The sequence below is a fragment of the Acomys russatus genome, chromosome 1 (genome assembly GCF_903995435.1).
Source record: "Acomys russatus chromosome 1, mAcoRus1.1, whole genome shotgun sequence".
In the NCBI taxonomy this organism is placed as follows: Eukaryota; Metazoa; Chordata; class Mammalia; order Rodentia; family Muridae; genus Acomys; species Acomys russatus.
The window spans coordinates 92,936,608-92,958,380 of record NC_067137.1 but is presented as its reverse complement, the minus strand read 5'-3'; the positions used below and the strand labels follow the sequence as shown (position 1 = coordinate 92,958,380).

Genomic DNA, 21,773 nt, shown 5'->3' with positions numbered 1-21,773 from the left:
CCATCTGACCTCCTCCACTCCACCCTGCATTTCTTGGCAGGCAGGACAAAGAAGAACGGAAAGCCCAAAGCAGAGATGCCACTGGTCACGTGCCAAGGAGCCCTCTGCTTCCAGCACTCACTGCTGGAGTTTAAGGGATACCAAAGTCACCCCTCCACACTCTCTTGGGGGTGGATAGAAACCTGCCCCTCACCTCTCTCCTCTGTGGCCTCCTGGGCCTGCTCAGATACCTGTTTTCTGCCTTTGCCGTCCAGAACTAGAGCTCATAGAACTCTCAAGGGGTAGCTAGAACTTTAATGGGGAAGGTAAAGGGGAGCGCTGCCAGCTACACTGGGATTGCTTTCTCTCTCTCTCTCTCTCTCTCTCTCTCTCTCTCTCTCTCTCTCTCTCTCTCTCTCTTGGTTTTTTTGAGACAGGGTTTTCTCTGTGTAGCCCTGGCTGTCCTAGACTCCCTTTGTAGACCAAGCTAACCTCGAACTCACAGAGATCTGCCTCCCAAGTACTGGGATTAAAGGTGTGAGCCACCACACCTGGCTTAACTCAAATGCCATTGTACTTTGAGGTGTCTTTCCTGCTACAATGTACTAGGGATAGGAGATCTTTCTCCTCCCCAGCTCAGAATTCAGACCAGATGGCTTCAGCTGCCATCCAAAAGAGAAAGTGACATTGCTGCTGCTCCTTGGTTAGGGCCTCTTTGCTTCCTCCTCTCACCGGCCTTGCTCCCCGAGAAGCCTCTGGTCCTCTGCTAGGGTCATGCCCAGAGGATGAGGCCTCAGCCTGCTGTCAGTCTACGGTCAGCTCCCAACTCTAAGGGGACAGGCCCATCAAAGAGAGATCAGAGGTGACGAGACTTTCAATCCTGGCTACCCATTCCTCCTCCCTGCCCCACACACCTGTCATCTCTCAGGCACAAAGCCAGGAAGATGGCACCGTCTGACAGACTAGCGGGCACTGAGCAGTCGAGAGTGGTTCTTATTCCCTCCTGTGGTGAGCGATGCTTAAGGCTTCCCACCAGAGAGCCCTGTAGAGGGGGACACAGAAGAGGCATCCCACAAGGATCCCTAGTTGTTTCCTAATGGAAGCCGGATCAATGGTTGCCCATTGATCCGGCTGCTGACAACTCGGTGATAACTGCCACCTTGCATGCTAAGGGATCCTGGACCACTGTTCCACATGACATAGGATGAACCAAGTTTGTGACAATAGTCAAACAGCACTTTAGACTGTGTACCATTCTTGCAGAAGGCTTGAGTTCAGTTCCCAGAACCCACGTCTGGTGGCTCATAACTGTCTATGACTCTGAGTCCAAGGGGTCTGACCTCCTTGTCTGGACTCCATGGGCACCCATACCCACATCGCCCCATTAATAAAATAAACAGAAACTTTTAAGACAAAGGTAGTCAGCCAAGCATTCATGCTGGCCACTGAAACCTGGACTGATTTTCGGTTGCTATGTGATACATTAAGAATGTTTACAAAAACCCAGGCACATTCTACGTAGCCAAGGCCCATTTTTGTCCCGCTTGGCATCCATGCCCCTTCCTCCTACCTTGGAGTGTGGGAATCTCTCATCTTCCTGCTACTGACGGGAGCATGCATCTGATGGTAAGTCCCTATACACTGTATTCTGGGCAGTCCTGGGTTTGTTTGTGCCTTTCTTTGGTCTCTCAGAACCTTCCACCTTTGATGGCTAGCTCTTGGATTCTAGACTTTTCTGAAACAGGTTTCTTTGGCTTGAGCCCATGTTTGAAAGCCCTTTGAAAGGCTGCTGTGTATTGTAGTTCTTTCTGAAGCTAGGGCTCTTTGAGCAAGGACCACTGTGTGTAGCAGTGGGCTATTAACTATACATGAGTGGCTGAGAGTCAAGTGGTGGCTGAGATGAATGAAGTTTAGGATTTGAATGGCCAGAGGGGTAGACACAGGGCTGGGACTCCTAGAGGGAATCCTTCTTTCCATCCCAAGTTAAAGTGCATCATGGGTTAGCTGCAGCATATGGGCCTTTGTCAGCATATAAGTAGGCTTTTAGGTAATTCTATAGTTCTGGTCTGCCAGGTGGCATGGTGCTTGGCATAACACCCTCACCACTTCCCTGGCACATCAAAGTCTCAGGTGACTCAAAACAAAACTTCCACTGGTGGGAGAAGCTCTCCCAGCACTGTTTCTGTGAGTGGGCCAAGCCTCTCTGACCTCTAAGAGCATAGCCTAACAAGCCTCTATGATATGCTCAACTACTCCTAAGGAATGGATGACTTTGGCCTCCAACGGGCAGCTCCTCTGTGGTGACATGCCCTTCGGCTCAGGGAGAATGGACAACTTCTCTCGAGGTGTCCCTCCCACATCAAGGAACAAAGGAACACTTCCATGCTCCGGGCGAGAATTCTGGATTCAGATTCAGTCTTGGTAAGACCCCATCTGACTAAGCTGTCCAACCGCTTGGATAAAATTCCCCCAGGCATTTATTACCCGTAAATGGCAGTCAAGCCCATGGCCTGATTGGTGAACCGTCTTTACTTTCTCCTACCAGTCCCTCATCAGTAGTGAATGTGGAGAGGCTGCTCATTGAACTCAGTGACATGAGAGCACTACTAAACCAGCCCTTCCTTCGCTTTGTTCCCAGTGAACAGACAGCAAAAGAAACGTGAGTGATGCTTCTTTTGGAGACATTGAATACTTCATGTCTATCATATTCAGAAAACAGATACCAAATTGCAAGGCAAATTGGTTGGCCAGTTATGTTGCTAAGATACAAGGATGCTGAGACCAAAGTCTTGGGCTCCAAAGTTTGAGTAGCCTTATCTCTACTGAGGAGATCTCTACGGCCATGGCCGTGTTCCCAGACTTAGCTCCATCTACTGCATTTGGGATGTTGCTCATGGCACACAAGGAGCATGCAAGGGTCACTAGCACTCCGTGGCCATCATGGAACCAGGAGGCCTCAACGCACCACCAAGGAGAGTCTTCCCTTTAGGAAGGCAACTCAGAGAATCATTTTTTTTTTTTTTTTTTTAACTTTGAGCCCTTGGCCACGTACATGCCCAAATCTCAGGAGCTTGGGCTGTTTTTCTGCTTTCTATCAGATGTCACATGACATAGCAGACATAGGGAGGGTGGGACAGGTGCTTTCCTGTTCTGCTTGTGTTCACAGACCTTAGAGATCCATCAGCCAAGAGCACTTATGAGGCGAATGCATATCAATATATGCCGCCTGGAGCTTCTTTGCCCATCCCGATACCCACTTCTCATGGCAGGCCACCTGAGGATGTTTGCACACCCATGTCCAATGTCTGATTTCCTCTCTCACACCTTAGCCCCCACAGTCTACTGGAGGAGCATCCATGGAGCTGCCAGAGCTCAGCTTTCCCACAAAGTTGCCTCTACAGCATGCTCTTAACTTGTCAACTCAATCTTTCAACTGTCTCCATCTTCAGCAGCTGGGCCTCAGCTCAATACAGAAAGATGCCCCTCTCCCTACTTTCTATGAAGTGATTGTGGGGTAGAAGAGGTCCCAGGGGCCTGGCCTCTGACAGTGTATGTGGCACCTTCATGACCACATGACCCTGGCAAAGCTGTAAGGACAAGAGGCCAACAGGTCTCCCAGTCTGCATTTTTTTGGTTTCTCTTGTGAGAAAACCCTGAGAAGAGAGAGAGAGAAAGAGAGGAACATCTAGTTTTTAATTGCCATCTCCCTGAGGTGTCATGATGTATACATTTGGTGAATTCAAAATCATGTTGAAATGTTGTTAAGATGCATCCAGCTATGACAGGAAAATGGCTAGATGGCTTTCAGCCCCAGGATTTCTTAAACTGTTTAAAAAGGATTAAAAGAGCACTAATATAGCAGTCGTGTTATTACAAGGGCTTTGCTCTTACAAGGCACGTTGGCATCAGTGGGTCCCAGTCTTTGGGAAGGGAAAGATGGCCAGTCCCATGTGCTTCCCACTTGCTCTCCTGGTTGCTGCTAGTTTGATGCTGACAGTGCAGGCAAGGGTCCCATGGACTCAGTGGCTCCTTCTAGAGCAGTCAGTGTGTATCAAGCCTTAGCATGGAGAAGAAACCACCATGGATGGGGGGGGGGTGGTTCTGACCTGTGCTGTAATCGATCCTGTATACAATCTCACGGTATAGATCTATCTCATAGGGATCTCACGGACTGCTCTTACCCGGTCTCCCTTAGTGTCACTGTGTGAGCCTCCGCCTCTCTAAGCCGGTGTGTACAAAGGGGAAAGACCTATTCCTTGCAGGGACAGTGAGCCTGTAATACTGTTTTTACTCATTGTCAGAATCAGGGACTGGGGAGATTGATAAGACATTGGCCCTGAGAAGTGCTTGGCAGTTACGGGACTCAGCAACTACCTTCCTTTCTAGGTCACACTATGCAAATGAGGCTGACAAGGGACCTTAAGGGTTGTGGGTACTCATGCAGAGGCCACTAACTAACACACACACACACACACACACACACCACACATACACACACACCAGCTAGACCACATTGCCACAACCCATGCAGCACAGTTGCTTTCTATACACTGCAAAAGCCGTCTACGCAGCAGCAACAGCAGCTCAAGACCCACACTAACATGACTGTGAGAGTTCACAGAGAGAAGAAATTTGGAGAGATATATATTCAATATGAGTGATGATCTTCAGCCAATTTGGTTCATGGTTTGTTTCATGGCCAAGCTGCTGTAGAAGAGGCACAGGTGGCCCAGCCCCAGGAGCAATAGGGTCCCTTCCTCCTCAGAGCCTTGAAAAGAGGCCACGGGATTGCACCTGCGGCTGGGCCTTGAGCTCTGAACCTTCTGCAGGGGAGGAGCTGCTTGCTCTTTTTGCAATTCCATCCCTGGAAGAGAAGCTGCAGACACTTGCAAAGGAAAAGGGATAACTGGAGGAGAGGGAGGCACTGTACTCCCTCCCACCCAAGAGAAGATGGCAACCAAAAAGGGGTTGGGGGTTAGGGGTCGGGGGTCGAAAAACCAAAAGCAAAAGAAACACAGAAGGGCAGAAAACCAGCTGAACTTACCACACTGCGAGTGAACTTTTCTAGGGAAGTTCTACGACCTTGCTCACTTTCTGGCTTTAGGGGGAAAAAAAGGATAGGGAGAAAAATACAGGGAAAAAAAATTCTTCAGCTTACATGTGATTTCTAAACAGCGGCAGCCACACAACTAAAGAACAAAACACAAAAGCCAAATGCGGCAAACTGGGAAGAGAGAAGCAGCCAGAACGGTTGGCAGAGCCAAGGGAGATGGGGAAACAGAAGCCTGGGAGAAACACACTGCCTCTCTGGAGCCCCAGGGAGTGAAAGGAGGGAGTGGGCTCCTGGAAGGGTCCTGGGTGGTGCTGCACAGCCTTTGTTTCCTGGTTGCTATTCAAGGTGGCTGCCTGTTGTCTCCTCTCTGAAGCAGGAGCCCTGGTTGCGGGGGGGGGGGGGGGTGGGTTGTGGCCAACAGGGTCCCCTGGGCAGCCACATGGGACTCCCAAGGGGGGACACAGAACAGATGAGCTCTGAGAGCTGTCCATGTGTGGTGGTGATGGTGGGATCTTGACAGGATGTCCAGAAGCAGCCACTGAGGAGGTAAAGTCCTGAATTCATTTATTGAGTGTGGGCCAGGACGGTTTTCTCTCTTCAGGTTTATTTTTTCCCCCTAGAGGAGCATTTGCTAACTTCAATGACTTCCTAATGATTTTCTGTGTCCTGAGAGTCTACTCAAATACTTTGGGGTGATGAAGGCTCCAAGGCCTCAGGAAATGACAAGCCATGCTCTGGGCAGAAAGTACTCTCTTGGTTCCCAAGCAGTGACACTTTAAGCTGTACTCAGGATGCATTCCAGGGGCCTCAGGATCTTCCTTGGGGAATGGTTAGCTCAGGTTCAAGGAACAAAGGCAAGAAAGAGCAGGCAAAAGCCTGGAAAACGAGGTGTGGTGTGTGCCTGACCATCTCCCCGGGTTTCCTACCTGGAAAGAACAGACTTTTATCCCAAATACCTGCTGCCTTAACACTGAGCCCTATTTTGGGTCCTGAGCCTGAGGATGGCACATTAGCCAGTAGGATGCACACAGTAGTGTGGATACACGCACTCACGCACATACACACAGAGCACATACTCGCAACTCGGGAATTGAAGAAGCAGCTAGGTGTCTGTGGGTCTGGAATGTGCTAGAAGCCGAGGGGTCTGGCAAAGGCAGCCGTCCATGTTCCTTGCCGACTCAGCCAGCTCCAGAAAGACAGATATGAAGTTGTAGAAGGAAAACACAAGACAAATGACAAATGACCATAGGGTTGGGCTGGGCTTTCTTCTCATATAGGACCTGTGGGATCCATGTCTGGCCTATACCCAGACTCCGCTATGGAGATGGCAAAGCTCGCCTCTCACCCTAAAGGCACCAGACGGTAGATATTGAGTCAAATCAAGCCCATTCCGCGTCCAGAATTCTACACCTGTCATTCTTATTTCCTGGCCACTTAGTTGGGTCTCCTTTGAGCTGCTGTGGAATCCCATCATCATTGCTCCCTCATTGTCCATCAAATTCCAGTCCACCCACCCTTAAACTCTGTATCTCCAGAGTAACTACCCTCCCCTTTGAAGACGGCAGAAAAGAGGAAGAATCAGGGAAGACAGAACTGAAGCCTGTGCTTCTAGACTCTATGAGGCATGATTCTCAACTGGCATTCTTGCCCTGTGTGGCTGGAGGGTGGAAATCTCACAGGCTCTTTGTACCCTGGGTATTGCTTTTATAGGAAGAGCACCACTGGAATCAGAAGATGCTCTGGGCCTTCCCGAAGATGCTGAGTAACAAATTTGATGCCCAGAGGCTCTCAGGAAGACACAGATGGGAAAGTAGCACTGTCTGGGGAAATAATTCCTCTATATTGAAAAGAGACCAGCAGGGACCTCCCCTCCCCGGATCTCCACCATAACAGCATCCCTTAATTTGAGGGCTTGGAGATAACTGTATTGAACTTCCTTTGTAACCTTTCTCAGGAAGGGATTAGTTCCTTCCCACACCACTGACCTCCTGAAGGTTTGTGTTGGGAGGGTCTGCAAACTCAGGATTCAGGTGAACCTTCCCTTTGTGTTCACACCCATGGGGAGACAAAGGCCTCTGGGCTAAAAGTTTACATAGCTAGGCATAGATTGGTCAAATTGCTAGAGCTTCAAATGTCCTCCAGATAAAGTCAGTTTAGGGGACTTGAGCCTCAAGAAATAAGAAAAGCTTTGTTTGACTTTCTCCCATGAGATTTGCAGTATGACCTTGATTGGAAAAGTGGCTACCAGAGCCTCCACCTCCCTCTACCTGAACAAATCCTCCAACCAGGGAACTGTCAAATGGCTAGGCTTCGCATTCTCCATCTCAGTGGCTAGACTCAAAGAAGGGACTTGGGAACCAACAGGGCTGACCTTTTGACAACAGACCTTCCAGGCATCTTAGGACTCTTCTGAGGGTTGTGTGAAACCATCCAGGTGGAAGTAAATGCTCTTCAGGACTCTGGAGTTACATGATATCAACCAGCTAGGCAGACAGGCAAACATGACATACAGTTGCCAATACACAGAGAATGGTGTGAGGCTGAGAGGCCACCTGACAGAACATCTGTGGATGGACAACTCTGTGTGTAGAGTCAGGGTTCAGGGACTGGGTAGAAAGAAGAAAGGTGTGTGTGTGTATGTGTGTGTGTGTGTGTGTGTTTTCTGTATAGTGAGAATGGAAGTCGTAGACTATGGAGCAAATTGAGCCACCACACTTGACCACACATGGGCTTGAGGTTGGAACTGGAGTGGACAGAAGATTGGCAGGTTCTCAGATTCATGAGACCTGTCTCTTTTTGAGCCCCAGGCACCATTCTACATTCCTCCATGCACTCCCAGAAATCTAGCTAAATGCATCCCTGTTCTAGGCACCCTCACCGACTGCATGCTAAGGGTCTTGGAGCTTTGTGAGTCAAGACTCCAAGGCTGGTAAGAGCCATGATATAATTCCAAGTGGGAGAAGAGGGAGTGGCTGGGGTGTGGTTACTTCCTGGTTAAAAGAAAGGGTGGGGGGGGGAACTTTAGAGGAAAAGCATGGCAAGGGTGGACCAATGCCCAGTCTTGGTGATTACTTGGGTATTTGGTAGATCCCTTTAAAACCAATAAGGCTATCTTTCCCAGGAGGAGCCACCCCAATCCTCACGTTCTATGCTCCCTTTCTAGTCTGATTGGGAATGAGTGGAAGGGATTGGCAAGGAAAGTCTCTCTGATACCCCAAGTGATTTGCTTGTGTCACTGACAACCTGAGCAATGATGGCAATGACACTTGGTCATCCCCTTTCACTGTAGGCAAAACAGGCAGACAGAGGCAATGGGAACATTGAGGCAGAATGCCATATCTGGACATGGGGGGAGGCTTGAACTGTAACCTATCTCACTATTTTTCAATTGGAGGGGAGCGGACAAAGGAGGGGAGAGAAGAAAGAAAAAAAAAAAAAAAACCCAAGGGATGGTATCCTCACTTCACACCAGCAGTAAGCAGCAGCGAGAGTCAACAGTGCTAAGAAAGGCAAGCTTGCCCTTCCCAAGATACCTTTTTCTTCGCCAGCAATAGATCCTGGTAGGCATTGGACCGCAGGAAACGAGCATAGCTGTCACTCTTCATCAGCTTGTAGATGTGCTCCTGGGAAAAGAGAGGGGTAGGGAGACACCAGAAGGAACAGTCAGTTGGAGCTGAAGGAAACAACAACCCAACTGACCTGGGAGTGGGGCGGGGCAGTGGACAAAAGAACCTAGGTATGTCTGAACGGAGCTAGGAAAACTGCAATGTGTCCCACCTCCCCCACATCACATGTAAACCAAGAGATAATGAAACCAACAAAATGGCATTTTCTCTTGTAGAGCAAGAGATTTTGAGGTTCATGTGTAATTGAGCCTGGGTGTCATGTTGGGGTATGTAATGGTTAAAGCCACAGGAAGAAGTGAACTACTGGTATACTCCAAAACTGGGGAGACTTTCGGGGGAGTTGTGATGTCTAAAAAAGTTGGTCCTCAATCATACCAGCCGATTCCATTTATGGAACATTCTTAAAAGGATGAATTAGAGAAATGGAGAACAGATTAGTGGTGGCCAGAGGTTAGGGATGGGGGAAGTGGGTGGCTATAAAAGGCAACAGGAGGGATCTCTGTGGCAGTAGGTGGCTTCGTATGTTGGCATATCTACACAGGTGAGAGAGCTATGAAGAATGAAGTACACACATACATGAGCGTAAGTTCAGCTGGTAAGCCTGAATAAAATCAGCAGGGGGTTACCACATCATCGTAACGAGTATAGTACTCTGCTACAGTTTGGCAAGATGCTGCCATCAAGGGAGTTGGGTAAATGGTCCATTTCTATATTCTTTAACTACTTTCTGGGAGTCTACAAGTGTCTCTAAATAAAAACTCCAACTCAGAAACAAACAAACAAACAAACCAAAAACCTAGAGTCTGAGGAGATGGCTTTAGAGAGTAAAAGCTTTCACTGGCCTCTGTATGTGTACACACCGTACTATGCACATGCATGCACTTGTGAGCTCATACATGTGCATGCACATGCACATGCACATGCACACACACCCCTGCAAACAACAATACAATCGAATCAGTTTGTGCACAAGCAGGACCATTATCGTGACCCGGAAGGTGACCCTTCACAACTTCATCATGGAGCACATGGCACATATGCCAGGCCTAAGGGTGGCACCTGGGAGAAGGAGACGTGGGGGCATGCTGCCGCTTCTCCTCCAAGGCTTTGAGAGGATCCGTAGCCTTGGTCAAAATATGACCCCTGACCTGGAGCTAAATCCTATAGGCACATGTTCTCTCCTGGTCCAAGAAGAAACACGGAAAAAAGATTGCTTGTCTGTCCCAGGAACAGTGTTGTGGAGAGGAAGGGTGGGCCATAGGAGAAGGCTGAGTGCTAGTTGGCAGCTGGTCTGGTAAAGGAAGCACTGTCCCTTATGCTCCCTGTTCCTCCAGGAATCTGGGCAAAGGCCTCAGTGCCAGAGGAAGTGGAGGGCTGGTCAGTGAGGAGAGACAGCCCAGCTGAAAGTCAGGATTACTTCTGGAATCCTCTTTCCGGTTTCTCCTCCCAGAGTACACCATGTATGGAGGAGGCAGAACCTCACATCAGGTGGGGGGGCGTGTTTTTTTTCTGCATGTGTGTGTATGTGTACCATAAGCATGCAGTTTCTGCAGCGGCCAGAAGAGGGAGTCGGATCCACTGGGACTGACAGTTGTGAACAGCCATGTGGGTACTGAGAATCAAACCCTGGTTCTCTAGGAACGCGTCCAAACCTCTTAACTGCTGAGCTTTATTTTAATGGCCCTGGGGGTGAGGGGACTGGCTGTGGGGTGTGTGTGTGTGTGTGTGGTCTGGCTAGAGAATCTTGGAACAATGGCTAGGCTGTGCCAAGACTCTTCCCTACCCAGCATAAAAGGCACATAGCCAAGACACAGAATTAATCAAGGTGCTTATTAGCTTCTGAACAGATAAAGGAAATGGGAGCATTATACTTACACACACACACACACACACACACACACACACACACACACACACACTGAGATACTTTTCAGCCTTGAGAAGAAGAGCTGTCATTTACTATGGTGCAGATGAACCTGGGTGAAATGAAATACGCCAGGCACAGAATAACAAACGCTGCCCGACTCTCCCTAAATGTGGACTCACAAAAGTGGAGAGAGAGTGACGGCTGCTGGGGACTGACAGGTTCAGGCCAGGGAGGCTTAGGGATGCCAGCCCCAGAGGAAACATTCATTTAAACTGGAGGACTAAAATAAATAAATAAATAAAATAAAATAAACAGAAGGACTAAATTCAGGGCATCTATTGTTTATCGTGGTGAGCTACAGTACCTGGTAATTTTAAAGTCTTGATTTAAAGGCTTTTTAACCAAAAAACTAAGTATGTGGAATAATATGTATGTTAAATTACTTGATCCAGGTGTTTTTCAGTGTATATATGTGCCAAAATATCGTGTTTAACGTCATGAAAATAAATGACTTTTTTACTTGTCAATTTAAGTAGTGAAAAACAAACGAAGAAAATGAAAAATACAAGCAATGTTTTGGTTCCGTGAAAAGCTTCTGCAGCCCATCTTCAGTTAAACCCCAAAGGATCATGGGATCAGCTTCATTGTCCCTAAGATGCCCCACATTTTCAAAACTTGGGTGGCACCCTAACCAACAGAAATGGACCCACAGCAGGGGGGCCAGGGGAATTTAACAGTGGCCGCCTCTGGGACTGCTTGTGTTCTCACTTAACAACTGTGAGTTGTTTGTTTGTTTGTTTGTTTTTCTGAAAACCTCACAGAAACATCCAGTCCCCCTTCCTGGTTTAAGTCCCTGGATGATGGCATGTGGTGTGTCTTTATCTTCTAGAGATGCATCCTGTCCACCACAGGGTCAAACATTTAGTTGAATTTACCCCATGCTGTGGGTGCTTTGGATGTCGCTTAAGCCCTCTCTCCAAAGGCTCAGAACCCAGTCAGTGCCTGCAAGAGCAAGTTGTGCCTGGGAGACAATGGCTGGGCTCTGCTTCCCTTGCACCCACTCTCTCTTCACACACACACTCCCTGCCATACTGAGCCACAGTAGACATGCCCTCACCAGAGCCCTAACAGATAGGGTTGCCTGATCTTAGAGTTTCAGGCTCCAAAACTGAACTAAGTAAAAATTTCTACTCTATGAAATACCCATCCTCAAGGAGTTTGTTACAGAAACGGAAAACACACGAATGCACTGTATCTTTGTTCATTTAAAGTGCTTGCTTGAGTTTCACGTTCAAGTTTGCAGGCTCCGTGCTTGCTTTGGGTTATGTTTAGCCTAAGCATCTGTACGGAAGGTAGGTGAGGATCATACACCCCTCAAAGGGGTGTGGACCTCTCAGCTCAAATATCCTTCTCGGGGCGTCATTGGTGGGGCGTGGACCTCTGAGCTCAAATATCCTTCTCGGGGTGTCATTGGTCTTTGCTTTCATTTGATATTTCTGAATTGCTCTACCATTAAAATTGTAGGTGCAAGCGTTAACTCTGAGCAAAGATGATGTACTGTCTTTTTTCTTTTCTTTTTTAATGTATCAAGCATCATCTCTGTCTGGCCAACAGAGCCAGGTGGCCCCTGAGTCACCTGCAAAGGCCTGTCTCAATACTTGGACCCTCTCCAAATCTCTCTTTAAAACAATGCATCTCTGCTTCTTCTAGCTTCTAAGAATTTAAGCGCTGAATATATGCTGCTTCGCTATGACCCTCTTCTTCCCTACAAGATAGAAGGAGGCATCTCCTAACCCGGCCCTTCTGGCCTCGGCAACACACTTCAACCCTGATCTGCTTAATTCCCATTACCTCATTGCAGTCAGGAAAACCTTGGCTCATTAACAGAAAAGACCTTGTCAGCTGAATTAGGGCAGGAAAAGGCAGATGTTTAAACAGTTAATCATGTCTTTATTCACTAGATATTTTATTGAGCATCTAGTAGGCGCCAGGCACTAAGAAAAAGAGAACTTTGTTGTCACATAGCTTAGCATCTATAGACAAGACAGATTTTTCACCAAAATGCTCATAGCCGTTTGAGCCAAGGATTGCACTGGTGGCCAAGAACAGTTGCTATGCATGGGTAGGACTGGAATTGAGCTGATCCTCCTGGGTGGGGAAAGGTGACCCAGCTACTGGAAAAAGCCTCTTCAAGGCAGGAGGGTCTGAGCAGATACAGATGAGGGTGTGTCTCAGCTCGATAGTTCCTGAGGGAAGGATCCAGCACAGTATGACAGGCTGGGCAGCCCAGGGCAAGCAGCTGGCAACGGCTCACTCTCCAAGGGCAGCATCAGTGTGGGTTCAGGAAAAAGTGTGGACACTGCGGTTACCTTCCCTAAGTGGCCAACTCCAACGTCACACTGTAAGGACAGTACGAGGAAAAGTGACAGTGGAAGCACAGACTGCTGGAGGGTGGCTGCTGTGGTCTGGGCCCACCTGATCTGCTGGCATTATGAAGCCTCTAATCACCCTACATGAACATACACACACACACACACACACACACACACACACACACACACACACACAGAGAGAGAGAGAAAGAGAGACACAGGGACAGACGACAGACAGACAGACAGAGACAGAGAGAGAGATGAATAAAAGCATCTCTAGCATTCAGGTCTGACAAAACAGGCTTTTGACACTCTGCAGATCTCCCAGGCCCCCAATGCAGGCCATAGCTCTAGTTTCCTTCTGGCCTGGACCTGGCTTTCCCACAGACTAGAGATTCAGTGACTCCCTTGTCTTGTTCCTCTTCCCCCTAAACAAAGAAGTGTTGCCTTTGATGTCAGGAAAATGTTCTCCTTCCAGCTTTGTCTAGGGAACACAAAGACGGCAAACAGGGGGGTAGGGTGGGGGAGCTGAGAGCTGAGATTTTTCTGGGAATGAGAATTAAGATCAGACTCAGGGTCTCTGGCCATTTCCCAAATGCAATGAGTTTATCACTGCCAGGGACAGCAAGTGTACAAAGCTCTTGGCAGTGACCTCTGCTGATTTATGAGGGGTGCTGGTGTGTTTTCACCATTCTGCCGACAACTGGTCCTGAGGGAAATGTATATCGAGCATCCGCAAAGTACAAGGGAGCTACTGGAGAGCCCAGCCAAGTCCCTGGGTGAGGAAATGGGCTCCAGAAAAAGCCTGCTCCTTTCTTCCTTTGCCTTCTCTTGTCTTCTTGTCTTGCCCTGACTTCCCTTCCTACCTCCTGCTCATCAACTGCCCACCCCTCCCCCATCTCCTTCTACATATTGGGGAGATGAAGACTGACTACCAAAAGGCAGAGCCACATGGTCACACCTGCCCTTAGGGCACACCTCCTTGCAGGGAGAACAAGAATGGCTCTGTCTATATTAAGGAAACCAGCACTTTAGGGCCTAAGCCACACAGATGTCTTAGCCACACACTTCCCAGTGGTGGGAAGGACTCACGTCCCTTTAGTGATTGACAGTTGGAGCACAGGCTATCCCTCCGACACACATCTCCTTCATTTTCCCTCCCTGGGCCTGGCTGCTCTGTAGATGTGTTCTCTGCTGGCCTGGGACATCAAGGCAGACACAAGATGGCTGAGGAAGGGTCAGGAAGGGCCTAGGAAGCACACAGGAGCTGGGATGAGGCAGCAATATCTGTTGTCTCCAGACCACACTTGCTCCAAATCTTGAGATTTCGCTGTGAGAGCCCCATTTTAGACAAAACACTGAGACTCTGGTGAGGTGGGGGTAAGGTGGGGGGGGGGGGGGGGGGGGGGGGGGGTGGGGTAGGGTGTTCAGATGAGTGTCCAGGGCCTTGGGCTGCAAGCATGCCTGAGCCGCGGACCCTTTTAAGGCTACTATCATGTCTTCTTCTCCTAAGCTGTGAGCTCCTAAAACAGCACAGATCTCACCCTGCCTCCCCCCCAGCTTTAGAACATCTTCCTGGAGTGGGACCCACTCAGTTGGAACGCGCACAGCAGCCAAGAGCCCTCCTTGTGATTTTTCAAGTGTCCTATTTTTTTTTTCCCTTTCTGCAGGTGTGTGCGTGTTTCATTGTGCCCCTCCATTCCTGAGCTCCCTGGTCTAATGGCCACACTTGGGGAGCTGTTAGGTCCCTGGAAAGGAAACGAGGGGCAGAATGTGATGTGCAGAGGGGCAAAGGGGAAGGAACTGGGCCCAGAGCCAAAGGCTTGGATTCAAGTCCCCACTCAGCCTGCTTCTAGCCCCATCAATCACACTTGCAGCGCGGAAGTGGAAGAGAAGCGCTGCGCTGTGATTATACACGTCAAGGAATAACGAGGACCTTGTGTTGTGATTGCGTGTGCTGAGAGGCGATGCGGAGGAGACAGAAGGTGGGGGGGGCGGGGGGGCGGGGCAGGGCAAACTCCATACAAAAGAAGAGCCGTGAGGCAAAGGGAACCGGGGCACAGTTTAGCTGCCCTCAGTTGTGATGCTGATGGCTCTGAAATAGTGGTTAGATAGCCCAGGTCACAGACAAGGCTACTGAAACTATGCCAGGTGGATACTTACACTCGGTGTAAGTCGAGAGTCAGCATCTGAACCCAGAGGCCATGTTCCTCCCACCTCCACACGCTGATTTCTTTTGTCTTTTCATTGGCTGTAACTTGGGTTTGAAAGGGAACCAGTGTCTCTTCGCCAGAGACACAGTATGCTCACCTATGGGTAGGTGCAGGGGTGGGGGTGGGGCAGGGCTTCCTCCTCAAATCTTAAGTCTGCGTCAGCGTGATGCCACCTTTCACTTTGGAGAGCCCATGGACCGCCATCACACCTGCTAGCAACGATAATGACGAAGAGCCAGGCTCTGGTGTCCCATGTAAGAGCAGCTGAAGCAACAGGCCTTTGAGGTGCAAATCTGGATCTTTGAGCATCATCTTTCAAGGGATTCTTAACTGTCTCTAACCAGAGATCTTTAAGCCTTAGGCATGGTCAGCTGAAGCCTATGGAAAATTAAATTGTTTCAAGAAGGGCCTTATGGGACAGAAGATACTGTGTTGGGAAGGACTTGCAGTGGATGGCATCTCAGTGTTGCTCAGTAAGCAAAGAGGAGAGGGGCCGCGCGGGGCCGGGGGTGGGGTGGGGTGGGGGGAAAGCGATGAGCAGAGACTGGTCAGGCCAGCTTTGTAGCTGTTGTTTGGCTTCTTGCAGTACCGGGGACTGAACTCTGGTCCTCCCATGTGTACCTTCTAGGCAAGTTCTCTACCGTAAGCTACATCCGCAGCCCCGGGGCTACAGCTTTGAATGACTGTTTTAAGATTATGCGGATCTTAGATGGGAAGATCTGTTTGGATCCCCCCCTTGTTTCCATATTGAGGATTATTCAAAAGTCATATATGAGTGTGAGAGAAAATGACTCCTTGTCTTTACCTAGCCTGGTATCTCACAGATATAATTTAACTGGCCCAAAGTTTGCAGTGGGGGGGGGGGGGGGGGGGGTGGGTGGAGGGGTACATTGTGTGGAGGTATGTCTCTGTATATTCAGTTGTTGATTGCTAAACCAGCTGAGAGCCAAGTATTGTTGCTTCTGTGGCCCATCACTGCTCTTATAGTTTGTAAATATTTGTCCTTCCTCACTTGCCCTTGATTGAAATAAAGATCTGACAGCCACATCTCTCTGGCTGGGCAGAGAGAGTGGAGGGCAGAACTTCTGGGAGACAGAGGGATTCTGGGAGAAGAAAGCAAAGGCTGAAGACTCCCCAGAGGAACACGGAGGTCAACAGATGGATGTCCACAGGAACAGAGAGGTATAGCTAGCCACATGGCGGGACGTAGTGCCAGGATTAGTCAGGTTATGTTAAATGGGTAGCCGAGAGTCTGCCCAGCTAAAAGCCCTAAGCTTTAACATATTGAAAAGGCTCCGGGTCATTATTTATATTGCTGGCTGGTCCAAAAGTTCCCCCTACGCTGAAGCAGAGAGTTTTAATGCTGCTCTATGCCTACTCTGAGATATGGGTAACAAAGATAGCTTTGAATACTTCCTACTACCTCCTCGAATATAAACACAGAAAATTGTTTTTCTTTTCCTTCCCTCTGTAAGGGTTTGGTACTAGAACTCTATGCTCAGAATTAGCAACAAAGACATCCTAGAGTTTAATTCTTTGCTTCCTTCTCTCCAGGAGCTCCTGCCACACACAGCTGACTCACTCTTTACAAATTCACCTCTCCCTCTGCTGCTTGTCTCCCCAAAATAACACCACCCACAGATTACAGTGAGTAGCCTCTGAAGTGAGCTGTGGTGGGATTCCTTAGTAAAGACAGTGACAGGGTGGCACACAGTGGACCAGGAAGTGCTTTCAAATAGAGGGTTGTACCCAGAAATAGGCCTACGGTGCCACTTGGATATCACAATAGCAAAGATGGGCAGCTTTCCCCAGGCTCAGCGGACTTGTTGGGGGCAAACATGAAACCCTACGCCCCCTACACTTCCTACACTCTGCATTTAAACAAAGCAAAGGCCCTCCATCAAACTGATCTGAAATGTCTATGTTTATATATCGTCATAGGCACTTTTGGCTAGAGGCTTCCTGTCTGTGTGCGTGGTGCATGTAGGTCACATGGTGTCTTTTATCACCCAGGTGTCATTCTGGCCTTAAAGTCTTTGACCATTCCATGAATGGATGAGGACTGTAGAGAGTTCTGGTCACTTAGATTGAGGGCTGATTTCCGGAAAGGGACCTGCCTATACAGCTGCAGATCCAGTGCCTCGAACATCTGGCACATGGTGGAGATTCCAAGTTTTGCTGAACTTAAAATTAGAAACATAATTTAGCTGGTCCTAACTGATGACTTTGGCTATTCCTCAAGGCTCTTTGAAGTTTAAGGCTAAGAGACACTTTGCACCCTCCGCTTTAGTATGATAGGCAAAGCTAAGAGTGTTATGATTCGAGAACATTGGCTGGTTGGTTTGTCTGCTTGTTTGTGGGGGCAGGGACTTGCTATTCCCTGGTCAGTCGGGAACTTGCTATGTACGTCAGACGGTCTCAGACTTGAAATGGTTTTCTTGCCTCTGATGACAGGCAGGAGCCACTGTGCCTGCCAAGACAGCCACTTTTTAAAATACTTGAACCCCACACAAAGGGATATCTTAGCTCAGTTAGGCACTTGCAAAAGGCAAAGAAAACCAATTCCTGTTTCCATCCAAGGTCCAGACACTCCAGGTGTAGGATGAGGATGGGAGTCTCAGCATTAGCATAGGTCAGGGAGGCAGTGGAGCTTGGACAGTTAAGAAGGCAAGTTAGGAATACACAGTGTAAAGCCAATGGGGGAGGTTGCTCTGCTCAATTCAACTGCCAATCCACCTGAAAGGACAGGTTTCCAATCCAACCCGATCTCAGTGACCTGTTTGTTCCACTTGTAAAGAATAATGCACTTTGAGGCAAGCGCTATCTTACGGCTATGAGCCACTCATCCCTCCTGTCTCCTGCATAATTTCATCGTAGAGGTCACCCCACACAGGCCAAGGTTTCCCAACTCAAATGGAGGATGGATGGTCACAAAATCAATAGACAGTGAATAGACAAATGATTGAATGACCTACAGACCCAGTCCTTGGACTATCCTTTGCTACTCTTGAGGCTTCAAAAATGAGCTACATAGCCATTGGGCTGGCCGCTGGACTCCTGTCATCTTTTAGAGTCCACAGAGGCTCACAAAAGAGACAAATGTCCCTAAAGGAGGCCTTAGCTTTGTATCCTTCCTGGGACTTATCCCCCCCCCCCCTTAAACTTGCCAGCAAGGTGCTAAGAGCAATAGTTAAGATTCAGATCTCTGTTCCTTACTCCCGTCAGAATGGCTAAGATAAAAAACACAAGTGACAGCACATGATGGAGAGAATGTGGAGAAAGGGGAACACTCCTCCATTGCTGGTGGGAGTGAAAGCTTGTACAGCCACTTTGGAAATCAATCTGGCACTTTCTTAGAAAATTGGGAACAGCGCTACCACAAGACGCAGCTATACCACTCCTGGGCATATACCTGAAAGATGCTCCACCATACAACAAAGGCATTTTCTCAACTATGTTCATAGTAGCTTTATTTGTAATAGCCAGAATCTGGAACCTAGATGTCCCTCAACTGAAGAATAGATAAAGAAACTGTGGTACAGTTACACAACGGAATAGCACTCAGCTATTAAAAACAAGGACATTATGAAATTCACAGGCAAATGGATGGAACTAGAAAAGATCATCCTGAGTGAGCTAACCCAGACCCAGAAAGACACATATGGTATGTACTCACTTATAAGTGGATTTTAGCCATATAGTACAGGATAAACATACTATAATTCATAGACCCAAAGAAGGTAAGTAATAAGAAGGGCCCAAGGGGGGAGGATGCTTAAATCTCTCTCAGAAGGAGAAATAGAATAGACAAGCTGAAGAGAGAGAACAAGGTAGGAGAGGAGAAAAATGAGGGTGGAGATCAGACCTGGGGAGAGTGGGGGCAGGAGGACAGAGGGCCTGCAGAGAGAAGAGAAATCATGGGTGGGGGCGTCTCTGTGACAAGCCGGAGACCTAAGACAGGGTAGGCTTCTGGAAGGAGATGAGGGTGACTCTAGCTGAGACTCCTAGTAATAGGGGCTTTAGAGACTGAAGAAGAGAACAACCTCTCATCAGACAGGATTCCTAATGGACGGAGGGAAACACCAACCTGCCCACAAACATTTCAGCCCAGAATTTACCCTGCCTACAAGATGTGCATGGATAAAGATAAAGCAGAGATCGAGGGAATATCCCGCCCATGCCTGGCCCAATTTGAGACCCACCCGATGGGAGAGAGTCAACCCCTGACACTATGAATAATACTCTGCTGTGCTTCTGAACAGGAGTCTAAGATAGTTGTCCTGTGAGAGGCTCCATCCTGCAGTGGATTGAAATAGATGCTGAGACTCAGAGCCAAATGTTGGGCAGAGCACAGGGAGACTTGTGCAAGAGTGAGGGGTAGGATAGAAGGTCTCAGAGGATCAAGAACTCCACAAGAAGACAAACAGAGCCAACTAACCAGGGCCGGCGGGGGGGGGGGGGGGGGTTGCAGAAACTGAAGCTCCAACTAAGACCCATGCCATGGACTGGATCTAGGCTGCCTACACAGATGTAGCTGATGGGCAGCTCCTGTCCCCTAGAAAGGGGAGCAGGGGCTGTTTCTGACACAGACTCTGTTGCTTGCTTTCTGCTCATGTCCCTCTGGTGGGGCTGCCTTGCCAGGCCACAGGGGAAGAGGATGTACTCAGTCTTGATGCAATTTGATGTGTTGGGGTGGGTTGGGGGGGTTGTCTCCTTTTCTGAGGAATAGAGGAGGGGGATAAGGGGAAGAGGGAGGGAGAGGGGCAACCAGAAGGAGAGGAGGGAGGGAGCTACGATTGGGATGTAAATTGAATAAATAAGTTAATTTTAAAAATTCAGATCTCTGTCCAATCGCAGCCTTCTGGTTGAACATCTGATGTACCCTCTCCCGTGCTTTCCTAGATGGGAGCTCTAGGCTGAGTGTGTGTAAGTCCTGGAGCGGAACACCTAAGGACTAGGTGTCAGCGCATAGCCAGGCCAAGATAGAACTCACTCTGTAACTCAAGCTGGCTTTGAACTCATGGCAGCCTTTCAGCCTCAGCCTTTCCAGTGCTGGGACAAGCAGCGTGAACCACCACTGTGGTCATCTTGCATCTGGCCCTGAGAAGCTTTTCTGCCAGAGCAGTCTTGTTGACCAAATTGTGTCATGTGTTTATTTGTTTTCTGACAGTGTTTCACTGTGGAGGCCCTCTTGGCCTGCAAGTCCCCATGTAGCCTAAGCTGGCCTTGAACTCACAAAGAATCACCTCCTTCCACATCCCCAGTGTGGGAATTAAAGGAGTGTGCCACTGCACCTCCTTAGAATTGCCTTTTGATCTTAGCTTGGATTTATAAGGCACCGAGGAATACTAAAGCCGCTGATACTTGTGAGGGCACCCTTGTAATCTTTTCAAAGAATTTTCAGGGCTTTTAGGTCATCTGAGTTTTCTAACATTCTTAGTAGGCTGTGGGAAGAGTTCATCTTTATTTTACAGATGAGGAGGCTGAGGTATAAGAAGCCAATGACCTTGCCCAAGTCCTCAGTACTCGTGAAGAACAGTGCTAGGTGTGTTCACTGATGCACCGTAGCTGAGAACAGAGACATCCAGCCCTTAAAAACAACCTGTGGCCCATTTCCCTCCCACGTCTATAGAATCAGAACAACACAGAAAACAGCTGAGGGCTAGAGCCACTGCCCACAGGCCTTTATGGAAGGTTTGGTCTCGGCCCAAATTGTCAAAAGAGCCAAATGGATCAGCAAATGCTGGGTGGGCCCTTGCTGGTAGAGTGTCCTGTGAAACCCTCTCAGGAAGCAAGCAGAGGCAATTAAATTTACTCTACTGCATGTGGTCAAATGGAAAAACAAAAGCAGAGATGTGAAACCCACAGCCGCAGCTCTTCACTCAACCTGCTGGTTGCCAGCATTAGGCACTTACCGCGATAGCCTGACAGAGTTCCTGTCTCAAACAGGGCGTTTCTAACGGTGTAGTGGTCATCCCCAGGTAGCTGATGGGTAAACTGGAGTTAGAAGAGAAATGTAAAGGCCTTAGAGATATAAGTCTAGGAAAAGCCTAGGGTAGACATAGGGTCAGGCCTGAAGCTTGGCCTTTGGGACTCAAGTTTCTCTAGGTCTCAGGGGCCCAGACAAATCTTCAGTGCTAAAACTCCAAGCCAGCCAGGGCCGAGCTGCAGACTTCTGGCCAGCAGGTTGGAAGAACTCACTCACAGTTTGTGCAGGTCATAGCTTGTTACGGTTTTAAACCTCCTTTCTGTCGCTGGAAGGTTCAGAGCTGTAACACTCTGCTTGGTGCAGGTGACTGGGCTGCCTAGGAAGGTAAGGAAGGCCGTGGCTGCGGCAGTGAAGGCTTGATCCCTGCTTGGGAGTACTCCATGCGGACACAGAAATGTCCTCAGAGACGAATCACAGTGTCTCTGTGACCAAACCAAGATGGAGTCTTTCTAGGTTACCATAAAAGCTGCAGAGTCACCATGCCTGGCCTGCTGTCTTTCTGCTTCATTGAAGCTTTTCAGTGACTTTCATGCTATGTTGCTTGGTTCAAATTGATATAGCCTGTGGCTCAAACTAGTTCCTGGTCTAGGGATTTTTAAAAAAAATACTTAAAACAATTGTGTGTGTGTGTGTGTGTGTGTGTGTGTGTGTGTGTGTGTGTGTGTGTGTGTGAA

At 48.6% G+C, this 21,773-nt stretch overlaps 1 protein-coding gene across 1 annotated transcript in view; it reads right to left on the bottom strand.

Annotated features, from left to right (window-relative positions):
- Nucleotides 1-21,773, bottom strand: part of Rgs6 (regulator of G protein signaling 6) — a 524,737-nt gene that overhangs the window by 17,576 nt on the left and 485,388 nt on the right. The window contains exons 16-17 of the mRNA XM_051148667.1: nucleotides 8,566-8,655; nucleotides 5,024-5,077 (exon numbers count right to left, since the gene is read on the bottom strand). Of these exons, the coding sequence (XP_051004624.1) occupies nucleotides 5,024-5,077; nucleotides 8,566-8,655 (144 nt within the window). The remainder of the gene's footprint in view (nucleotides 1-5,023; nucleotides 5,078-8,565; nucleotides 8,656-21,773) is intronic.